Below are 21,479 nucleotides of genomic sequence, written 5' to 3'. Positions count from 1 at the left end.
GAGATCCACAATGGCAGGCTTCACGATCTGGGAGGGCTGTTGGTGTGTTTAAGCCCAAGTGAGGCTGGGATTGGACAGGTCCCAGGGGCTTGTTCCAGGAAGCTGGGCCCTGTTTCATAAAGCAGGATGACTGAGTTAGCTGGATAACTGCGCTGGAGTAAAACCCGGAACAGCTCCCAAAATCTGGAGCATGGATTGAAGTTTAAAAAAAAGTGCTGTTCTGGTTTTTACTCAGCGCAGTTTTCCAGCCGGAACAGCTCTCTTTACTTCAGCCCATGTTCCAGATTTGGGAGAATTTGGGTTTTACTCAATGCAGTTTATATCCAGCTTAACCCAGTAATCCTGTTTGGTTGATTTAAATTTTTTATTATTTTTAAATAAAATTTGGCACCCAACACGGGGATGTACACATCCAATTCCCACCCAAATTTGGCATTCATGGAGAATCCCCCCACTGAGCAGGACGCACAGGGATCAGCCCTCATTGTAGGCCCATGGCTGAGTCACCTGTTCCTCCCCACGTACCATCGGCGAACTCACCGAGAGTGGACTCAAAGGAAGACCACTCATGTGCAAGCTCTTGCCTACGCCCAGAATGCAGGCCTACTGGACCCTCCCACACCCTGGGCAACGCAATCGCCAATTGCCCGGTTTTTCAGAAGGCAAAGCTGTTCGTGTAACTTTCATTGCATGCTTCGATACTAAAACACCAGGGAGACGGAATAACAAAAACAGATGCTGCATCAGCTATGTCTGCCCCCTCCACCCCCTCCCACACCCAGCCTTCAGGGTGCCTATCATAGAACTCCAATGTGCCAATAATTTTTTTTTTTTTTTTAAACATTTTTTTAAAATGTAATTGAATATGGGTGTCACCCGCAATAAAGATGAGCCCTGGGGCTTAGGGTGCAACCACACCCCATTCGCGGGAAAGCAACACCTCCCAAAAAAGACAGAGCATTCCCAGAACTTGTACACGAAGGCGGCCCAGTGCACCCAGCGCAGGTTGATAAAGATGTTATGATACTGAACTGAAATTTAGCATTGGACTGAATGACCTGGACCGGACTGACTGACTGTCTGACACCGGAACAAATAAACCACACCAAAGCCTTTAGCACGTTGCTGCAGTTTCCCAGCTCGTCCAGTAGATGGTGCTGTTTCCAAACCTCTGTCGTTTCAGGCACTGTGGTGAAGGAGAATATGATAAAACGCAATTTTGGGGGGAAATTTACAGTCATACACAAGCATCAAAATACGTATTTCTATTGTACCTGCCATATGTGTGTATGTGTGTGTGTGTTTGTGTGGGTCTGTCTATCTGTCTGCGTGCGTATCTGTGTGAGGGATGACTCCATTTGGCTGGGTTAGCAGAATTGTACAGCCGTGTAATTTACTTTATTATCAAAAAGATTTAGCTAAATTTGCTTAAAACATCTTTAAGTATTTAATTGTCGAATACTGTGATTATTGTTGTTAAATTAGAATGTTGTGCACTAGGCCTAGTGTTAAAACAAGTCCATTAATTACAAATATTTGTATTGCGTACCAGAAGATAACCTCATTGTTTTTGTATAAATCAGTACGGAAATGTTATGGCCTATTTTTGAGATTCAGAACTTCTAACTTGTGAAGAATCTTGTGAAATCAGTTTTATATTTAATGCTCATATGGTATTACAAGTAAATTATGTGCTCTAATGTTAGCTATCGAGTTTCGGATACAGGTATACAAATATAGCCAACAATCAAATTACACTGTGCATTTATTGCATACTCACTTTTAACACAAAGAAACCGCTGACTTGTATCACCTCACAAGATTAGCGTTCTCGCTAAACGAATTTCGACTACAATTCCCAGACTCAACTTGCGGCGTCCGCATTGATGTTGGGTGGGGGGCGAGGATGAGGTAATTTGTCGGTGGGCTGGGCAAGAGCGCGTGGCTGGATAGCGCTTTCTTCCAGCAGCAGCCGACGCAAGGAGAGAGTCGCAGCATCCCCTTTCCAGGGTAGTACCAGCTGTTTACGGCGAAGGGACGGGCAGGGCAGCGGCAGGAATATAGGCGTTGCCAGCATCTAAGGACTATACCGTCGCGTCGGCACTGAAGGGCGTCTAAATGCTGCATTCGGGTACAAAATCTAGTTCATTCATACATTCGCGTGAACGTGCTTAATACCGAAGGCTGTCTTTTGTTTTATTAAACGGCTGGCTATCGTTTTGCTAATTTCAGACGGGGCAGTAACGATGCGTATGGAGCGCGGGACAGACAGTGCCGCCGCGTCGCGTGATATCATATGATTTCAGCCTTTTCGTGACGGCAGAATTTTATCGTAACCGTGAACACCGGCTGAATTTTATTCCGGTAGCCGCAGAGATGTCAAAGAATAAAAATTGCGAGACGGTCAAAGTGGTGGTGCGATGCCGCCCACTCAGCCGAAAAGAAGAAGCGACGGGCTACGAAAGTATTCTGGACATGGACGTCAAATTGGGGCAGGTAGCACTGAGAAATCCGAAAGCGCCGCCTGGGGAATTGCTAAAAACGTTCACATTTGACGCCGTGTACGACGCCAGCTCCAAACAAAGCGACCTTTACGACGAGACCGTCAGACCCCTCATAGATTCCGTATTGCTCGGTTTCAACGGGACTATATTTGCGTACGGGCAGACGGGCACGGGAAAAACGTACACGATGCAAGGGCTGTGGATGGACCCGGAGAAGAGGGGCGTCATTCCGAATTCCTTCGAGCACATTTTCACGCACATATCCAGATCCCAGAACCAGCAGTACCTGGTGCGAGCCTCCTACCTGGAGATTTACCAGGAGGAGATCAGGGATCTGCTGTGCAAGGACCACGCCAGGAAGCTGGAGCTCAAGGAGAACCCGGACTCGGGCGTCTACATCAAGGACCTCTCCTCCTTTGTGACCAAGAACGTGAAGGAGATCGAGCACGTGATGAACGTGGGGAACCAGACGCGGTCCGTGGGCTTCACCAACATGAACGAGCACAGCTCCCGGTCGCACGCCATCTTCGTCATCACGGTGGAGTGCAGCGAGCTGGGCCCCGACGGGGAGAACCACATCCGGGTCGGCAAGCTCAACCTGGTGGACCTGGCGGGCAGCGAGCGGCAGAGCAAGACGGGCGTCCAGGGAGATCGCCTGAAGGAGGCCACGAAGATCAACCTGTCCCTCTCCGCCCTGGGCAACGTCATCTCCGCGCTGGTGGACGGTAAGAGCACCCATGTGCCGTACCGCGACTCCAAGCTCACCCGCCTGCTCCAGGACTCGCTGGGCGGCAACGCCAAGACCATCATGGTGGCCACGCTGGGGCCGTCGTCCTACAGCTACGAGGAGACACTCACCACCCTGCGCTACGCCAACCGGGCCAAGAACATCAAGAACAAGCCGCGGGTGAACGAGGACCCCAAGGACGCGCTGCTGCGGGAGTTCCAGGAGGAGATCGCCCGCCTCAAGGCCCAGCTGGACAAGCGCGGGATGCTGACCAGGAAGCGGAGGCGGGACGGGCGGCGGGCGAGGAAGGCCGCGGACGACGGCGGGGTGGAGGGGGAGGAGGGCGGGACCGACGGGGAGGCGGAGGAGGAGGAGGAGGAGGAGGAGATGGAGGAGGACATGGAGAACAACGTGGAGAAGGACGTGGAGGACTACGTGAAGGAGCAGCAGGAGCTGGAGCTGGAGAAGGCCGCCATTCGGGACGACCGCAGCCTGGTGGCGGAGGAGAAGCAGCAGATGCTGGAGGAGAAGGAGAGGATGATGATGGACCTGAGGAAGGAGCAGGAGGCCACCGAGATGCTCACCGCAAAATTCAAGGTAAGGAGGGGGGGCGCCTGTTCTGCCCAATAATCAATCAGTCCCTCCCCCTCTCTGTTTCTGTGTGTGTGTGTGTGTGTGTGTGTGTGTGTGCGTGTCTGAGAGAGAGAGAGACTAGAAGAGAAATAAACATGTTATCATCATACATTAATACCAGTCTGTTATTTTTTAACATTATTCTGCCAAAGAATATAAATGTAAATTAATAAGTTGGTCTTCATCTGCTGATTATCTTCAGGTTATTGAATTATGATTTATGGTTCTCGAGTTTCAGATTGTGCATGATTTACAAATGAACTCTCATAAGATGCACATTATTCAGCTGTTCATAAATAATGTGTCTTGCATAGGGCATGCAATTTCAGCAAAAATATGGTGAAATTGAACATAACACAATTTGTAAAAAGACTTTGAAAAATATTTGTGGTTTTCACGGACCCAGAATTTACTTCAAATGACAATTGAGCAAAAGGGATTACTGAGTGTGCACGTCAGAAACGCCTGAAATCAGCTGTCAATTAAACACAGCTGCTCACTGAAGTATCTTGTGGAGTCTCTAATTCCTTAAATTACTCCCATGGTTTAGTGTAAACCAGTAAATGAGCTGTTTCTGAAATAAGTAACTAATTTAACGCATGATTACTTCACACAGCAACTTTCAGTATTGTTCCTGGTTCTCCCTGGAATACAAAGCTTTGATTCCTTGTTTTATTCTGTGTGGAAACACAGTCCAGCTCTGTCTTCTTGATTGACTCCAGCTGTTGTCCAGCGGTTTTCTTGGTCGGTAACAATGCTAAGTCAAATGAGCACTGACAAAATCAGTATTGTTTCAATTAAAAACATAACCGCAGTGAATAGTTAGGTTTTTGAAACTCACATGTTGTCCGTGTCTTAGCTGAATTGTAAAGGAAGGCTGTCCAAAAAAATTCATTTGAGGTTTAAAAATATAAACATAATTATAAATAGAAATATATAAAGTCTTTCGTGAATGCTCAGCCAAGTTGCGGATGTAATCCACATTTTGTACACGGAGCGCTAATTTTCACCTTGCTATGTGCATTTCAGTCAATGTCTGCATTTCAGTGGTGTACAGGCTGACATGCAGAGGGGGTGTGGCCAGCTTTGCAATGCATTCTGGGAATTGTAGGCAGACAACAGCAAGATATGGGTGTGTACTCATCCAGAAATAAAGTCATCAATATTCCAATACGAAAAAGTGAAAAGCTTAACTGTCTCGGGACAGCCACACGCTCATATGGATACATGGGCAGAAAAAGGTGATGTTGCAGGAAGTTAAAATCCAAAGAGGGTTGTTTGGTGCAGATTTTAGTCCGGGGAAAACATGTCTCATAAAACAAAGACAGGAACAACAGATCATATTTTTGTAGATTCCTTTCCTTTCCTTTGAACTTCCCCTTTTTAGAATGTATTTCCCATCACTGGAAAAAATAGCTAATGAGACAGCGGTTGCTAGGTAGCATGCTGGGCGACGTTCTTATCACTCAGAGCGGCAAATTAGCTGAAAGTGTAATAAATATGGACATGTTAATATGTTTATCAATACGGATAAACCACTGCAGTAGCCTCCCTACTTACTCAATCAGCAGTTTAGAAATAGCTCCCTAGCTCAGCACATTCTGATAGCCAGTGTATATTACATAATCTCATCATAAAGCATCTTCTGTTCTACAAAAAAAAAAGAAAAAAAATCAATTTATCTCAACGTTTATTTGACTGAATATTTATAGAAGCAATTTAAGGGGGGGGAGCGCTGCGCCTATCTTAACGGGCCAGTAGCAGCCCCCCCCCCCCCCAGCTGGGAATCGAACCTGCATCGCTATTGGTCAGGTGAGGGGTCATGTGAGCGTCCTCTCAATGCTGGAGATTGAATTTCAGCGCATGCTGCACTGCTGTACGAAGCATACTGTATGCCAAAGCATACGTTTTTGCATTGCTTCTGTCGGGAGTGGAAGCCTTTGATTTTTGGATAGAGCCCCAGTTTTGTGACCACAACCCCCCACAACCACCTTATTTCAGAGGGCTTGTCTTTGGTAGAGAATTATATCTGTTGCCCCCCCCCCTCCTGAGTCTGGAACTTGCTTCCATCTGATATCAGAAAGTCTGAGATACTGGCTGCTTTTAAAAAGCCTCTGAGGCCCTTTCTGTTTCTAAGTGCTTCTGTGTAATGTTCACTGGATGAACCTGATTGAACTGCCCCTCACTAATGTGTTTTGCTAATTGTTTTTAACTGTTAACTGCCCTTGGTCAACGTGGCGAAAAAGAGCACCATATAAAATTTGATTGATTGATTGATTGATTGATTACTTGGTTGATTGATTGACTGAAGGAATCACAGGAATGACCTGCTTTCTGTTCAAAGGCAAAAAAAACGAAACATTATTTTTATTTCACACACCTGATTCCTGGAATCTGGCTTGCAAAATAAAATAATATTTTTTTATCTGTGTAAAATGTCGCAGTGTTATCTGGCCCCCAATTTATTCCGTCCCCAGCAGCATTCCGTCCGCATGCGCTCTCGGTGAGTTTTGTGTTTGGAGCTGGGCAGGGGTCACGTCCCGGAGAGTTAATGATTAATTTACGGCCTCTTAATTAAATCTCTGCGTGGGGCCTGCCAGGCAGACGCTGTGGCCCACAGTCATATGAGAAGCCAGACCGCTCCAGACATCAGTCCTGGTTATTGTTTTAGTTAGCAGTAATGGAGGACATCACTGCTACGCTAGGCTAACCCACTGTGAGGTTCTCTGAAGAGGCTGTAGTGGGTCAGGATTTAGGCCAGTCGAGTGAGTGCGGGTGGGCCGTCCTGGGGTGGGTGTGGGCGGGCGGCCATGCGGGTGTGGTGGGGCGGTATAACTTTTGGAGGATCCCACTAAACATGTGGTCTCTTTTTTTGAGCTGGGAGATCATGAAGATCCAGGGCAAACAGCACTGTGTCACCCGTCTTCATAGCTAGTCTGCATTTTCCTGCAGTACATTTGAAATGGCCAACGCCGACACAGATAAAAAGTTTGTGTGTGTGTGTATGTGTGTGTGTGTGTGTGTATGTGTGTGCGTGTGCATGTGTGTGTGTGCATGTGTACGTGTGTGTGTGTATGTGTGCACGTGTGTGTGTGTGTGTGTGTGTGTGTGTGTGTGTGTGCTTGTGCGTGTATGTGCGTGTGCATGTGTGTGTGTCATGTGTGCGTGTGTGTGTATGTGTGTGTGTGTGTGTGTATGTGTGCGCGTGTGTGTGTGCGTGTGTGTGTGCGTGTGTGTATGTGCGTGTGCATGTGTGCGTGTGTGTGTATGTGTGCGTGTGTGTGTGTGCGTGTGTGTGTGCGTGTGTGTATGTGCGTGTGCATGTGTGCGTGTGTGTGTATGTGTGCGTGTGTGTGTGTATGTGTGTGGTCACAGCTGAAGGTCACAGGGCGATGCTGTAAAAGAGCATGCATGTTTAGTCAACCTGCCCTAAATAGCGGTTAATAACAGTTACCTCTGCCTGAAGCAGCAGGGGTGAGACTCACAGGAGCTGACGAGGCAAATATCAGCGTCCTCTCCGAGCGGAAGCCCATCGTTCCTCCATTTTTACTCTCCATCGTTTTTACTCCAGGAGTTCAGCCGTTCATAATTAATTTAATCATGTGACGTTAGCCAATCAGCTCTGCCATCTGTTCCAGCATTAAGCTGCACAGCTGGCTGCTTTATAGCTACTGCGCAGAATCAAACATTATAAGTGTTTTTATATTATATTTAGCCGTCTCATCAGTACCATGCGTCACTGCAGATTTTCATCACTGAGGAAATAGAGCAGGGGTTTTCAACCTTCGCTGATCCAGCGACCCCCACCCAGGCTCTAAGGCATCCAGGGGACCCCCATCATCCAGCTAAAACTGGTGGACACCCTACAGGACCTTAGGACCCCGAGGAGACCCAATAGCACCAACCCTTTTATGGAATTTTGTGAAAGTCCCTGTCTTTTTTGTTTGTTTGTTTGTTTTTGGTCAGCAGTTTAAAAAAACAAAAGAAACAAGCGAAAAACATTTTGGCGAAATGCTCGTGGCTGGTAGCGGCACGGTTCCCAGGTTTACCCTGGCAGCGGCTGTCTATTCTTGGAACGCTTTCTGGGTCAGATGAGCGGGAAATAAGACACGGTGTTTCACACTGCGCCGGTCTCACAATCCAGCGCGAGCGCAGGACTCGCGACTCGCGAAGTCCGATATTCGTTTGATGCGCGGCTAACGGATGAAATTTATGCCGAAAGCGTGGAAAGACACGGGAAAGACTGACATAATATATATTTTTTAAATACCTTGGCCCCTGCTGCCTGCCCGCTCCTTCCCCTTTTGTTTTAAGCACATCCTGCGAATAATAAGACGTCTCTGTGACGCTGGGTCTCGTGCCTTTCCGGCCAGCTGTGCTTCCAGCCTCGCGTTTCAAAGCGCCATGGAACAATGGTCCCTTTAAGCAAAACATGTTGTGACATTGACCCAGACGCCACCGCTGCCGCTGGAACATAAACACGAACGCACCACACTCCTCATTCACTTTTCACAAACTGCCAATTACTGCTTTACATTGCGTGCAGTTTGAGCAGAGCAAGGCGTGTGTCATTAGTAAATAAATGAACCTGCTCTACAAGGTAAAAAAATTTGTGTATATGACAGCAAAGCCATTTGATTTTGCATGAACCGGTGCTAAATAATTGAACAGCTGTAGCATTGTGGGGTGTGTTAACTTTGCAAAGCTGATGGTGTGTGCCAGTAAGCCAGGACAAAATGTATTTTTGGAAATCTGTTGGTTAATTCACGATAAGGTAATCCATGTCGGGTAATTTCCTGAGTCGAACTGTGGAGGATTATGAATCTAGGCTAAAGCAAACCTCATTAAAACCTTGTGGACCATTCATTTGAAAATGGTACTGTTGAAAGGGACAGTGTGCAGTGAAAGGTGTTATTATTTAATTAGTCATTGATATTTCTGTACCCGTTTCTATGGCAAAATATTAGTTTGATGCATAGAGGTTCTTGTGAGAAGCTGGGGTTGTACATCTTGCAGGGTCTAAATAGATTTTTTTTTATTGTTGAAAGAGTTGGTCATTTATGACACGATGTTCAATTTCTATTTACAAACGGGTCTGAAATTTTTCCCCTCTGTCAACACTTTGATGATTCATTCATAGCAAATCTCCCAGAATGCACTTCTACCGTAGGCCCCAGACAGGCGCGTTTTCTCCCGGTTTGAGATAACAGCCGATACCCGAAGTTTTTAATGACTCCGGGGGATCATGAAGAGAACCACAACAATAACGGAGGACGTGTTCGATTCTGTCGGCTGAGCAGAGCGTGTAAATGAGCACTGTGTATGCGCAGAGATGTCCTGGGCGGGAGGCTCGGCCCGCAATCGAATGGCCGTTTTGTGGAGAGGCGGTGTTGTGTAATTGCACATTCCTCATCCTTATTGGCACTTCTATCTTTCATTGCTTACTGTTGGGGGGGGGGGGGGGGGGTCAACAGAGTGGGCTTTGTCCTCCACTGCGAAATAATGAGGCTGTGGTCTGTGTACCCCACCCCTCTCCCTCCCACTCTCTCTCATTCCCCTCACGCACACACTCACACACACTCACACACACACACACACTCACTCACACACTCACACACTCACACACACACACACACTCACTCACACACTCACACACTCACACACACACACACTCACGCACACACACACTCACGACACTCACACACACACACAACACACTCACACACACCACCACACACACACACACTCACGCACACACACACTCACACACACACACACACTCATCACACACACCACTCACGCACACACACACTCACACTCACGCACAGACACACACTCACGCACACACACCACTCACGCACACACACATCACGCACACACCACCACACACACACACCACACACTCACGCACACACACCACACGCACACACACATCACCACAACACACACACAAAACACACTTACACACTCACACACACCACACACACAACCACACACACACCACACACACACACACAAAAACACACTTACACACTCACACACTCACCACACACACAACACCACACACACACTCACACACACACAAAAACACACTTACACACTCACACACATTACATGCACTCACACACACTCACACTCACACACACTCACACTCACACACACACACAAACACACACACTGTGCTAATATTCCTGCCACTTCTCATTCAGCATTCAAGACAATTTATTAGTTCAAATGATTTTATAAACGGAGACAGTGGTGTGTTGAATATGAGAGCCCTGTACAGTGACATCAGTTCTTAAGTCTGCCCCTCGCTGTATCCTGTTTCACTCTAACACCTGCAGAATTTCTCACGAAATGGGAGCGAAGTTGTCTTAGACTGGTGCAGGACGTTGGTGCAAACTGTAGCCCTGGAAACAACTATTAGCATTCACAACGTCCTGTTGGTGAGAGGCAGCAAGTACAAAAGCAATGCAGGAGTTGCCCATCTGGTGAACCTATAGAATCTGTGCTGCCATGTGGCACCAGACTCCTGCAAGAAACCAGAATCTCCTGTAGGCTGGAGTCTGGAGACAGTGGGGATGGAACAGAATGCAGGAGTGGAATATCTGGTGAAGCTCCAGAATCTGTGATGTCACAAAGTCGATCAGGAGGCGGGCGAATTTACGAGCGGAGGCCGCGAGCTTGGCGGGAGGCGAGAGCCCGGCACCCCGTTTCTGTAAAGAGCGGATTGCGGTAAATCAGAGCCAGGCGTCGTTTACGCTCTTCGGCTATCCAGAGAGAACCGGACAACACGTTAAAAAATAATCTATCGCTCTCAGGGTTGCGACGGCTGGTTCAGATTTGTCGTCTTTCAAGTCTAGAATTGGGGGAAAAAAAGACTGGAGTCATCTCACGATCAGACTTTAACTGGCCGTTCCACGGTTGATTCACCCAGAAATAATATTTAACCACGATGAGTATGTCTGTGTATCTCTTTTCATATTTCATATTTCTCGTTTTCCACCTCCTCACGAGTGCAGCCTTTCTCACATGGAACACAGCGACGCCAAAAATAAGAAATATTCGTCATTATCGTCTGACACGTCTACCCTCGTTAGGTAGCAAGAAAATCAGTCGCTAAATTTAATGCTGGAAGGATCATTTGTCCAAACTCAGCTGGTCTGAAAAATAATGGTGAGTTGACATAAAGAGTAGGTTTAAAATAAGAACGCTTATTAAAAATATCTTGGATTATTTTGCTAAGCAATGGGTGGCCCTGCTGCTTCACAGTCAGTGTAGATTTTTGTAATTATCATAGGCATAATTATGATAACCATGACTTTGATGATGGTGACATTATTATTATTATGATGATGATGATTATTATTATTATTATTGTTATTATTATTATCATGTCAGTGAGTATGTTCTAGAGCATCTCCACAGTACTATTATGGGATGCATAAATATTAATATGTATCTGTGAGACCTATAAGAGCTTCCTGCCACAGACAGAATCCAAACAAAGGCTTTGCTTCCTCAGTAAGGGGGTGGGGGGGGGGGGTGCTCATCTACCCCCATCCTTCAGCCCCGTGGTGCTGAAATATTGATGACTCAACAGCGGAGCCGGTGGTGGTGTTGGGGGAGGGTGGGGGGGGGGGTGGCTGGTGCCATGGACTCTCTGGTGAGAGGTGGAGGTGCATTATGGGAGAAGGATGCTTCCAGCCCTGCCCCACCCCGCACCCCCACCCTGCGTGTTTTGGGGAAAGAGGAGGGGTCAGAGATTTGTTAAAAAATGAAGACCCCCATCGCACTTCCTCTCGGGGCGTGCAGCTGAACCTGGTGAAAAACGCAACGCTCTCCTCCCCCTGATAGTGAACCAGCAGACTGGATCTGCTGAGCTGCTCCCCCTCTGTGGGGTACTGACCCGGCTTCAGGCTGGAACGGGCCCTGTGTTTGTGTGTTAATGTGTGTGTGTCTGCACAATGCATGTGTGTATACAGGTTATATAGTGTGGTGTGTCGAATGCATGTGTGTGGTTAATTTTGCTGCCAATGTGTGTTAAAAATAGTGTGTGTGTGTGTGTGCTGCAGGAATGCATGTTGGCGTATGTTAATTTATGACATATTTGTAGATTTTCATTTTTTCACGTCGTCATGCTGTTGTATTGAGGGAGTTATTCGGCCTGTTTTGTGATGATGGGGGGGTTGTAACCCCTCTATCCCCCCCCCGCTGAAGTTGCGCCCTTGTGTGGATGGAGATTGGGACCTCAGGCTCAGGGCCGTGTTGTGTCTCACCCTGACGGTGTACGCGCTCGCTCGCTGCTCTTCATCGCGGCGGGCGGCGGTGTCTGCGGATCGCTCCGGAACAACGGCGCGGAGCGGAGCGGCTGTTTTCCGAGGCCCACCAGACCGGCGACGGCTCCGGTAATCCGGTAATTATGCGCTCCCCGGTTAATCCGCGGCGTCGTTAGCATTTAGCTGCGAGGCTCAGTTTCGCCCCCCCCCCGCACGCTCGGGACGGGGGGGGGAAGCGCGGAGGTTGCCTGGCTGCCGTTCGATCGCCATGGTTAGAAGTCCCGCCTGACGCAGGTTTCCCCCCCCCCCCCCCCGAGCTGTTTACGGACGCAGCTCGTGAAACGAATCAAACCCAGAGTGCGAGCGTACAGCGGCCCACCAGCGGCTCACCGGCGGCTCGCCAGCGGCTTGCCAGCGGCTCCCCAGCGGCTCACCAGCGGCCTGGCGTCGGCTCACCAGCGGCTCACCAGCGGCCTGGCGTCGGCACAGCCGTCGGTCCGACAGCATTTCGAGAATCGGCGCAACTGTGCGCATTTGAGGCAAGGCGATCGAAATGAGGATCGGCTATGAAGAGACTACGAAACATACAGTGAATTGTCCAGCCGCTGTTCATTAGTGCTGAATCGCAGAACTCGGGCAGAACCAGCTGCTGGCACCGGCGACGGTCCGGTCCGATGCACCCTGGGAAAGCGGTCGTAGGAAGTGGAGTTCCATTTGAGGACCCTTTAGGAGAGAATACTGTGAATGAATGAGGGATGAAATTGGGGCTTTATTTAGACTCTCCTTCTCTCTCTGGGTGTGCAGACCATCTGGAGCGCGGCGCTCTCTGCGATTTCCTGGGGCCTGGGAACAGGCAGTCACTCACTGGCAGCCATTTAAATGTTTACTGTTGCAATTACGGAATCCAAGCTGTGACACAAAAAGGGTGTACACCGGGCAGGGGGGCTGTGGTTGTGCTGGATTCTGATTTGAGGGGAAGCCGGGTGTGTGGGGAGGGGGGGGGGTAACTTTATTAAGGATCCTCAAAACTAGCACCATAGCCCTCCTAACAGATTTTACAATACAATTTAGTTTTTAAAAATTTCCTTTTTTTATTTTTTAAAAAAAGGTCAGCTAATGATGGGTGACCTTCAGGACAGCTGTTAGGGGCGTATATTTTATTTTTTGTGTGCAGCGCAGTGTAGGAAGGTTGTGGGTTTGGTGGTAAATTGTCCTCCCCCCTCCCCCCCTCCCTTCACGCTGCCGACAGGCTCCCATTGCTGTAATAAGGAGATAAAACGCAGTCTCTATTTAATAACTGTGCTCTGTGGCAGTCCTCTCCAGGAAGCTGTCTATTTTTATCTGAGGCCCAAAAAAAGAAGCGAGAAAAAGGGGGGAAGTCTGGTGCGTTTGTGTCTTATTTAGGGGATGCATTGCGTCAGTGTGCACGCTGCCACCCCCCCCCCCCGCGCAAACCCCGCCCTCACAGCCAAGCCCCGCCCCCCTCTGAGACTGACAGCAGCTGCTGCGATGTGATTGGTGAACCGCAGGTTTGGTGTGAAGAGAACGAAGCTCGCACCCCCCCCCCCCCATGTTAAATCGCCCACACTCAGTTCGGTATTCTGATTTGCACACCTTTCTCACAAGGGGGCGTGGCCTGGGTGGGTGCAGCCGTGGAGGTACCGCCCCCTTCGCGTGTGAAAATCCAGAAAAGAATTGATCTTTATTGAATTTCCAGTCTTAATTTGCATTCATTAACGTCTTTAATTTTGTTTATTGATCCTTATTTTCATAAGCATTCTCTGCGTAGCGTTCAGCGGTTTTTTTGGCAGTGCTGGGTTAGGCCACGCCCCTAAAGGCAGAGGGGGGAGGGGCTGTGTGTTTCTGTCAGCTGTGTCCCGCGGGATCTGCGCAGGAGTGCGAGCGCATCGCGGCGGGAGCGGTGTGAGCGGCCGCGGAGGGGCGGTGGGGGTGGGGCTGGCGGGAGGCGGGGGGTGGCAGGGTGGGGGGGAGTGGCGGGGGTAGGGGGCGGGGGGGCGGGGGCAGGGGTGGGGGGAGTGGCGGGGGTGGGAGGGGCATTGGGGGCGGGGGCGGGGGGGGCGGGGGGGGAGTGGCATTGGGGGCGTGTGCAGCTATTCCCGTTAGGGCTCTGGGTCATAGTGAGAGGGAGGGCGTTAATAGCGCCATGGCGCACATGCTCAGGGACCCCCTCAGCCCGGGCGCGCGGGTTTGATTGACTCCGGCTTTGAAGAGTCGCCCCCCCACCCCCGCCCCTCCTACCCCCCCCACCCCCGGCGAAGCCTGAGTGGGTTTTTATAATGCAGCCGCTCGCTCGCTCGCTCGCTCGCTCTGTCTCCCATCAGCCAGTGCAGCGGCACGACGCTCCCGCTCCTCGCTGGTTGGATAACCAGGTTGCCGGCGGTTACCAGCCCTGTCGTTCTTCTACTAAATAAAAAGGGGTGGGGGGGGGGGGGGGGCTGGTCCTGAACAAAAAGAGCTGTGGTGACGTTAATTAGTCATGTTAACATGGGGGGGGGGGGGGGGGTGAAGGGGTTAAACAGCGTGTGGGTATAAAGGATGAGGGATGGGTGGGGGGGGGGGGGGGGGGGGCAGGGGGTCGAGACAAAGCCAGCATTGTCAGCCTGGGCTACTGAATGACAGAGAGAGAGAGAGGGAGAGGGAGGGGAGAGAGAGAGAGAGAGAGCGAGAGAGATAGAAAAAGATGTGGAGGGAGAGAGCGATAGGGAGTGAAAGATGGGTAGAGAGAGAGAGAGTAAGAGATGGGGAGAGAAAGAGGCAGGGAATGAGAGAGAGAAAGATGCGGATGGAGAGAGCGTTAGGGTAGAGAGAGGGCAAGAGAGATAGAGAGAGAGAGATGGGGGTGAGGTGCTGATGAGGGAGGGGAGATTGATACAGAGAGAATGAGAGGGCGAACAAGTGTTGGTATCAGAGAGAGAAAGAGAGGGGGCGGGGCATAGGATCAGGTTGCCAACTCCTGCTAATTAGTCACCAGATTTAGGGACTTTCACCGTGTCCTGGCAACCTTTACAGTCAGATGCTGCCATGTTTCATTTCATTTATTTTATATCTGTGACAGTTCATAGAAAACGAGGGCGAAAGAGAAATGGGTCTTTGCAGGAAGCTGACGAACATTTGCTCACAAAGGTTAACGGTATCCTTGGGAGTGATGTTTTTGTCTCCAGCGATGTTGTTTAATTCTATGCCTTTAGGGCGACATTGGGAATAATCAATGAATATAATATTATGTTTCCTCTTTGCAGGTTAAACAGAGGGGGTTTTATGGATTTACTGAGATAAGCACGTGCATAACCTTCAGGGCAACCACAGATATTTTCTATGAGAGAGAATGGTGGAATGTCCCAGCTATTGTTTACATTTACATGTTACAAAATAACTGCTGCTCTTTTCCAGAGCTATTTAAAGCACAATGCATGCAGTGAGGTTAGCCAAACACCAGTTTAGATACGATAATGGATTGTAACACAATAAAAACAGTCTAATTATAAAACCCAGTGCTTTAATAAAAAAAAACATATTGTTTTGCACGTGAGCTATATTGAATGGAAAATATTAATAGAAGTGGATAGTAAAAGAGCTCTCGCATCAATAATGAAGAACATCAGCAGTTATGAGATGATTATGACTTGCCGTTAGCAGTTATAAGGTGACTTTGAGCTGGTGTGAGTGGTTATAAGGTGACTTTGAGGTGCTGTGAATGGTTATAAGGTGACTTTGAGGTGCTGTGAATGGTTATAAGGTGACTTTGAGGTGCTGTGAGTGGTTATAAGGTGACTTTGAGGTGCTGTGAGTGGTTATAAGGTGACTTTGAGGTGCTATTAGCTGTTATAAGGTGACTTTGAGCTGGTGTGAGTGGTTATAAGGTGACTTTGAGGTGCTGTGAATGGTTATAAGGTGACTTTGAGGTGCTGTGAGTGGTTATAAGGTGACTTTGAGGTGGTGTGAGTGGTTATAAGGTGACTTTGAGGTGCTGTGAATGGTTATAAGGTGACTTTGAGGTGCTGTGAATGGTTATAAGGTGACTTTGAGGTGCTGTGAGTGGTTATAAGGTGACTTTGAGGTGCTGTGAGTGGTTATAAGGTGACTTTGAGGTGCTGTGAGTGGTTATAAGGTGACTTTGAGGCGCTGTGAGTGGTTATAAGGTGACTTTGAGGCGCTGTGAGTGGTTATAAGGTGACTTTGAGGTGCTGTGATCGGTGATCAACCCGATCGGTGTTCTGCCGATCGGGTTGCAGATCTGTTCTGTTGCTGCCGCCGGTCCGGTTCGGTTCCGGTGGCCTCCTTAATATTTCACCGCCCGTCCGTGGGAGAGCTGTTGCCGGGGGATACGCTAGCTGCCCTGGGGCAGGAAGCCAGGGTTACCGTGGCGACGTTCCAGCCTGTCAGCCGTTGGCAGGGATGGCTGAGAGATAATGAAGTAGGGGTGAGACAGTCGTGATGTCACAGCCAACCGAACAACGCTGACAGTGATTGGTGGACACTTTCTGCATTTACGTCTGCAATCCCTCTGGGAATTACCTGGAAGGAGGTATCCAGAAGGTATCCACCAATCACTGTTGGTGTTGCTCCATTGGGTTGTCACTAACAGACATCATGATTGGCGGAGCCCCTCTCTGCTCTCTTCCAGTACGGTGACATCACGCCTATTTTAATCATCCCTGGGGGTGGCTGCTGGGCCACACGCCTCCACCCCAAAAGGTCTTTGGACCCTGTCCGTGAGGGACGGGGGTGAGTCACACCCAGGCCAACCCCTGCAGTGACTCACCACAGAGAGACTCACCCCTGCAGTGACTCACCACAGAAAGACTCACCCCTCCGGTCACCCCTTCGCTTTTGGGAGCGAGCTCCTTGTTCCTCTGCTGGGACGGAGTGTGGCACAGTGGGTAAGGAACTGCGCTTGTAACCGAAAGGTCGCAGGTTCGATTCCCGGGTAAGGACACTGCCGTTGTACCCTTGAGCAAGGTACTTAACCTGCATTGCTTCAGTATATATCCAGCTGTATAAATGGATACAATGTAAAGTGCTATGTAAAAAGTTGTGTAAGTCGCTCTGGATAAGAGCGTCTGCTAAATGCCTGTAATGTAATGTAATGTAATGTGACTCTTTTCCTGTTTTTATTTTTTCTTGTTGCCTGAGGTGAGTTATAATAAGCCCACTCCCCTGGGTAATAGCAGTCTGATTTCAGCTACCGCTCCTCCCCCCAACCCCCCCTGAACCCCCCCCACCCCTCCCCTCAGGCACAGGCCTTTAACTCCTCCCTCACCGTTTCAATTTAGCTTTATGCTTACCCAGAATTCCTTTGGGTTGCATTAAGCGGCTTGCTGTTCTGTGATTGCCAACATCGTTAACTGCTCTCCATGTACAAATACGACTTTGTGATGGAGTAAATTTTTGCACTTTATTTATAAATATTTTATTATTGTTTATTATTGATTGTACAGTCAGTGCTTGCACTTTGGGAGCGGGCCAATCCTATGTAAGTTGGCCAGGGAGATGAGGAGGATGTCTCTGTCTGTCTGGAGTCTGTCTGGTTGCGGTCGACCTCTTTGTGACGTGTGTTATGGGCGGTTTGTCGGGTGGCCCTAGCTGATTGGTGCAGAGTCGGGCGAGGGTCGGCCCGCGTGGACATGGGCACTAGCCTGTGTTTAACCCCCGCTGCTGAGGTCGCGTTTCCTGGTTCAGGTTCCACTCGCCTCCGAACGGCCTTTTGTGCCAAAGTGCACCCTGGGGGGGCGGGGGGCCGGGGGCCAGGGGGGGGGTGGGGTCAGGAAGGGGGATCGCAACAAGCGCACATCACGCCGCTGGAATGCCATGTGTGTTTTTCGCATCGGTGAACAATAGCCCCCCCCCCCATCCCTGAACTTCATTACAACACCCCCCCCGTAGCCCCTGCCCTGGGCTCTGTGACAAACAGCAGACAGACATGTGATGTCAGCGGCCTGAGGAGCCGGACGTCGGCGCGTGACTAGGTCAGAGGTCAGCTGGTGCTCCCTGCCGTCCAATCACTGGAGAGGATTTAAAATGGGACCCTGTGGACCTGCTGGTCTGAACTCTCAGCTCAGACTCTCAAATAAACTCGACGCCGCTCGTTTTTCTAACTGTGACACTGAGAAAAACGGTGCTGCTTTTTTTTTAAAAAGAAAAAATTTTCATTTTCATTAGATAAAAGTTTTCCCTTATTCATGCTTTTATCATTTATTATAGACATATTAATATCTGTACCCTCCGTGTTCAGGCACGGCAGAGACTGAATCACTGGTCTATGAAGTGTTTTAAAGTAGCTTTGATATTGCAAAGGGTTTTTTTGTTTTTGATGATGAAGATCATTTGGTCCTGTTTGTAATTGTGGTCAAATGAGGCTGTTGAAACATTCTGCTTTAACTGTTCTGTGATTCTCGTGCTCGTTGGTGTCTTTATTAGAAGAGAGAGTTATGGTTAAGGTTAGAGAGCGTGGAGGACTGGGTATGTGTTAGTGTTACTGGTTCTGGGCCCTCGTACATTAACCATCTCTTAGCAGGAGTGCTGGTCTAGGATCAGCTTCCCCTGTCCATATCCTACCCTTATCCATCAGGAGCTAAAAGTCTAAACTGATCCCAGATCAGCTGTCCGACTCTGTGCTCTGTGTGAATATGGCCACAGGACTCCTTTCCTTTGCACATTATCACTGCAGCTTCACATCAGGTTTGCTAATGACCCCCCCCCCAGGTTTCCCACAATTCCACCTGAGAGTGAGCGCAGTGTGGTCTCCCATGGTGACGGGGGCCTCTGGCGGAGGTTTGCCGCGAGCCAATCACAAGCTCAGACCGCTCCGTAGGCGAGACGCTCTTCTGTCTTCCTTCCTTCCTGTCGTACCCTCCGGAACATCTGAAAATCTGCCAGTTTTTTTTTATTGGCAGGTCGTTAGGGCCGGTCTGCTGGCTGTGAAACGCACAAGCCGCAGTGCTGTGTCAAGGGAAGGTTTTGGCTTTTAGGCATGTTTTTAAGGTGATAAACACTGTATGTTGAGTTCTTGGCGTCTGAGTGAGTCGTGTGAAAAAGAGCATCATGAGGAAGGGGGATTATGGTGTGGAATTAGCAGCTTAAATGCCCAGGGGGCGGGGTTTAGTGTGCAAGAGACCAGCCCCCTCATTCCTTAGAAGCATTCCTAAAGACTCCTCCACTGCATATATGCTCACACACACACAGACATAAACACACACAGACATACTCACACGCTAACACATACACCCCCACACACACACAGACATACTCACAGGCTCACACACACACACAGACATACTCACACGCTCACACACACACATGCATGTATACACACATACACACGCGCACACACTCTCTCAGACACACGCACTCATACACTCATTCGCACGCACACACACACACACACACACACACATTCTCTCTCTCTCTCTCTCTCTCACACACACACACACACACATTCTCTCTCTCTCTCTCTCACACACACACACACACACAGACATACTCACACGCTCACACACACACACAAATGCATGTACACACACCTACACACTCTCTCAGACACACACGTACGCATACAAACGCACACACACTCTCTCAGACACACAGACACACACAGACACACTCACACACACACACACTCACACACTCTCTCTCTCTCTCACACACACACACACACACACACAGTGCAGGTGATGTTGCAGCTGCGCAGCTGAAAGTTCCGTTCTCCTCCTACTCAGGATCCCAGAGTTCCGTTTCTCTCTCAGGAGAGGCTCTCGTTTACCCATTATCCTTTGCTCTGCCACAGGCTCCTCTCCAGCAGCCTATTTTACACCGCTTAGGGTTTCAGAATTCCCATTTTAAAGATTATCCCCATTTATACAGCCGGAAATTTATTCAGGTTCACTGCTTCAGTCAAGGGGACCACAACGGACAACCCCACTCTGAATTTTAACTTGCAGCTGTCGAGTTTGGCTTCCAAGATATGAGAACTCGAGCCTCACATTGAGAGAGACAAAGAAGCAAAGAAGTCTAATCGTAAAAATAAAATCAAAAAATTTGATTAAAACAAGTCTAAAACATTATAGTTATAAACTGATGAAGTAAAGAAATATAATTGTTGTTTAAAAATATGAAAAGGGTAAGTTGGGTTCCCTTATTACGCACTCCGTGATATGGTAGTCAGAAAAAGGCGGCATTTACAGTGCATATTTTTCAATTTTTCAAAGATCACAGATTTTGTGATTAGAATGTTCTTCGCTGAGCATGCCGATGTAACAATCACCGACTGTAATTGAAAGCAATAGAGCTCTTGGAATTCCAAAAAAAACCGGCTCTTCAAAGGGTTCGCTTTTATATTCGGATCTTATAAACGGCATATTTTCCAGCCGCGTCAGTCTGTCGCGCGCCACACAACAAAAAAGAGTTAAATTCTCGCCAGACGGCCGGGGAGAGGAAATCCTAAATAACAAAAAGATGTGATGCGATAGTGAGCCTTTGATGCTCATCGTTTCCACGCGCTGTCGTCGGGCGATCAAAACGTGAGCGCGAAGAGGAATGCCTCCAATCCGTGTCCTCGGAGATGAATCGTTTCTTTTATGCGCAGTTGATGTTGCTTCCTTTTCTTTCTTCTTCTTCCACCACCAAGCGAACGGCGCGCACTTCAAACAAAGGACAAGTGCGGCGGTGTGCGCCAAAAAATTACACACAGAAGCGCCTTGTTCTTCCAGCGCTGGAGCGTCTCTTATGTCCGTTTGTTTTCTATGTGAAGTAAGGAGCGCATCGGTACAACTATTTATGGTCATAATATTGTCTTGGGATTCCTGTACATTCATACAGTACATAGGGCTGCACATTCCACATGTTTATTTATGGACATGTGTATTTTATCCTAGCGCACGCGCGCACAGAGTTTTGTGGTTTAGATCCCATTTTGGGATGAGTCAAAGGGGGGCATTTTAGAGGGGACACTGACACCGCTGAAGAATCCCAGCATCAGCAGAGGGGCAACAGGGGTCTTACTTCTGAAAGGCTCAAAGTGTTTCGCCTTTATCGTCACAACGACATAACGCCGGGGGAAATAATCTAGTCCTCCTCTGATCTGAACCAATCGATCTCGTCTCTTTCAGACCGATGTGACGTTGATGGTGTTGTCCAACCCCCTCCCCACCCCGTCCCGAACCCGGTCCCCGGCTGGGACAGACCCTCGTGGTTAATTCCATTCAAAGTCACGTTACGTCATAATTTTCTCCTGCCATTTAGTCCCCACGGGTGGCTATCACGAGGCTAATTTTGGCTTGTTTGACTAACTGTCAACTGACGGCAGTGCATATCACGTTT

The 21,479-nt window shown here is 48.8% G+C and overlaps 1 protein-coding gene across 1 annotated transcript in view; it reads left to right on the top strand.

The window, feature by feature from the left end:
* The first annotated feature begins 1,935 nt into the window (after positions 1–1,935).
* The window catches only part of LOC135257688 (kinesin-like protein KIF3C), a 39,321-nt gene continuing 19,777 nt past the window's right edge, over positions 1,936–21,479 (top strand). Inside the window, 1 exon segment of the mRNA XM_064340703.1 lies at positions 1,936–3,828. Within this exon segment, the coding sequence (XP_064196773.1) occupies positions 2,377–3,828 (1,452 nt within the window). The 5' untranslated portion in view covers positions 1,936–2,376.

Source organism: Anguilla rostrata, chromosome 6 (genome assembly GCF_018555375.3).
Source record: "Anguilla rostrata isolate EN2019 chromosome 6, ASM1855537v3, whole genome shotgun sequence".
Taxonomy (NCBI): Eukaryota; Metazoa; Chordata; class Actinopteri; order Anguilliformes; family Anguillidae; genus Anguilla; species Anguilla rostrata.
The sequence above is the reverse complement of the archived record's forward strand: the minus strand, read 5'-3'. Positions and strand labels throughout refer to the sequence as shown.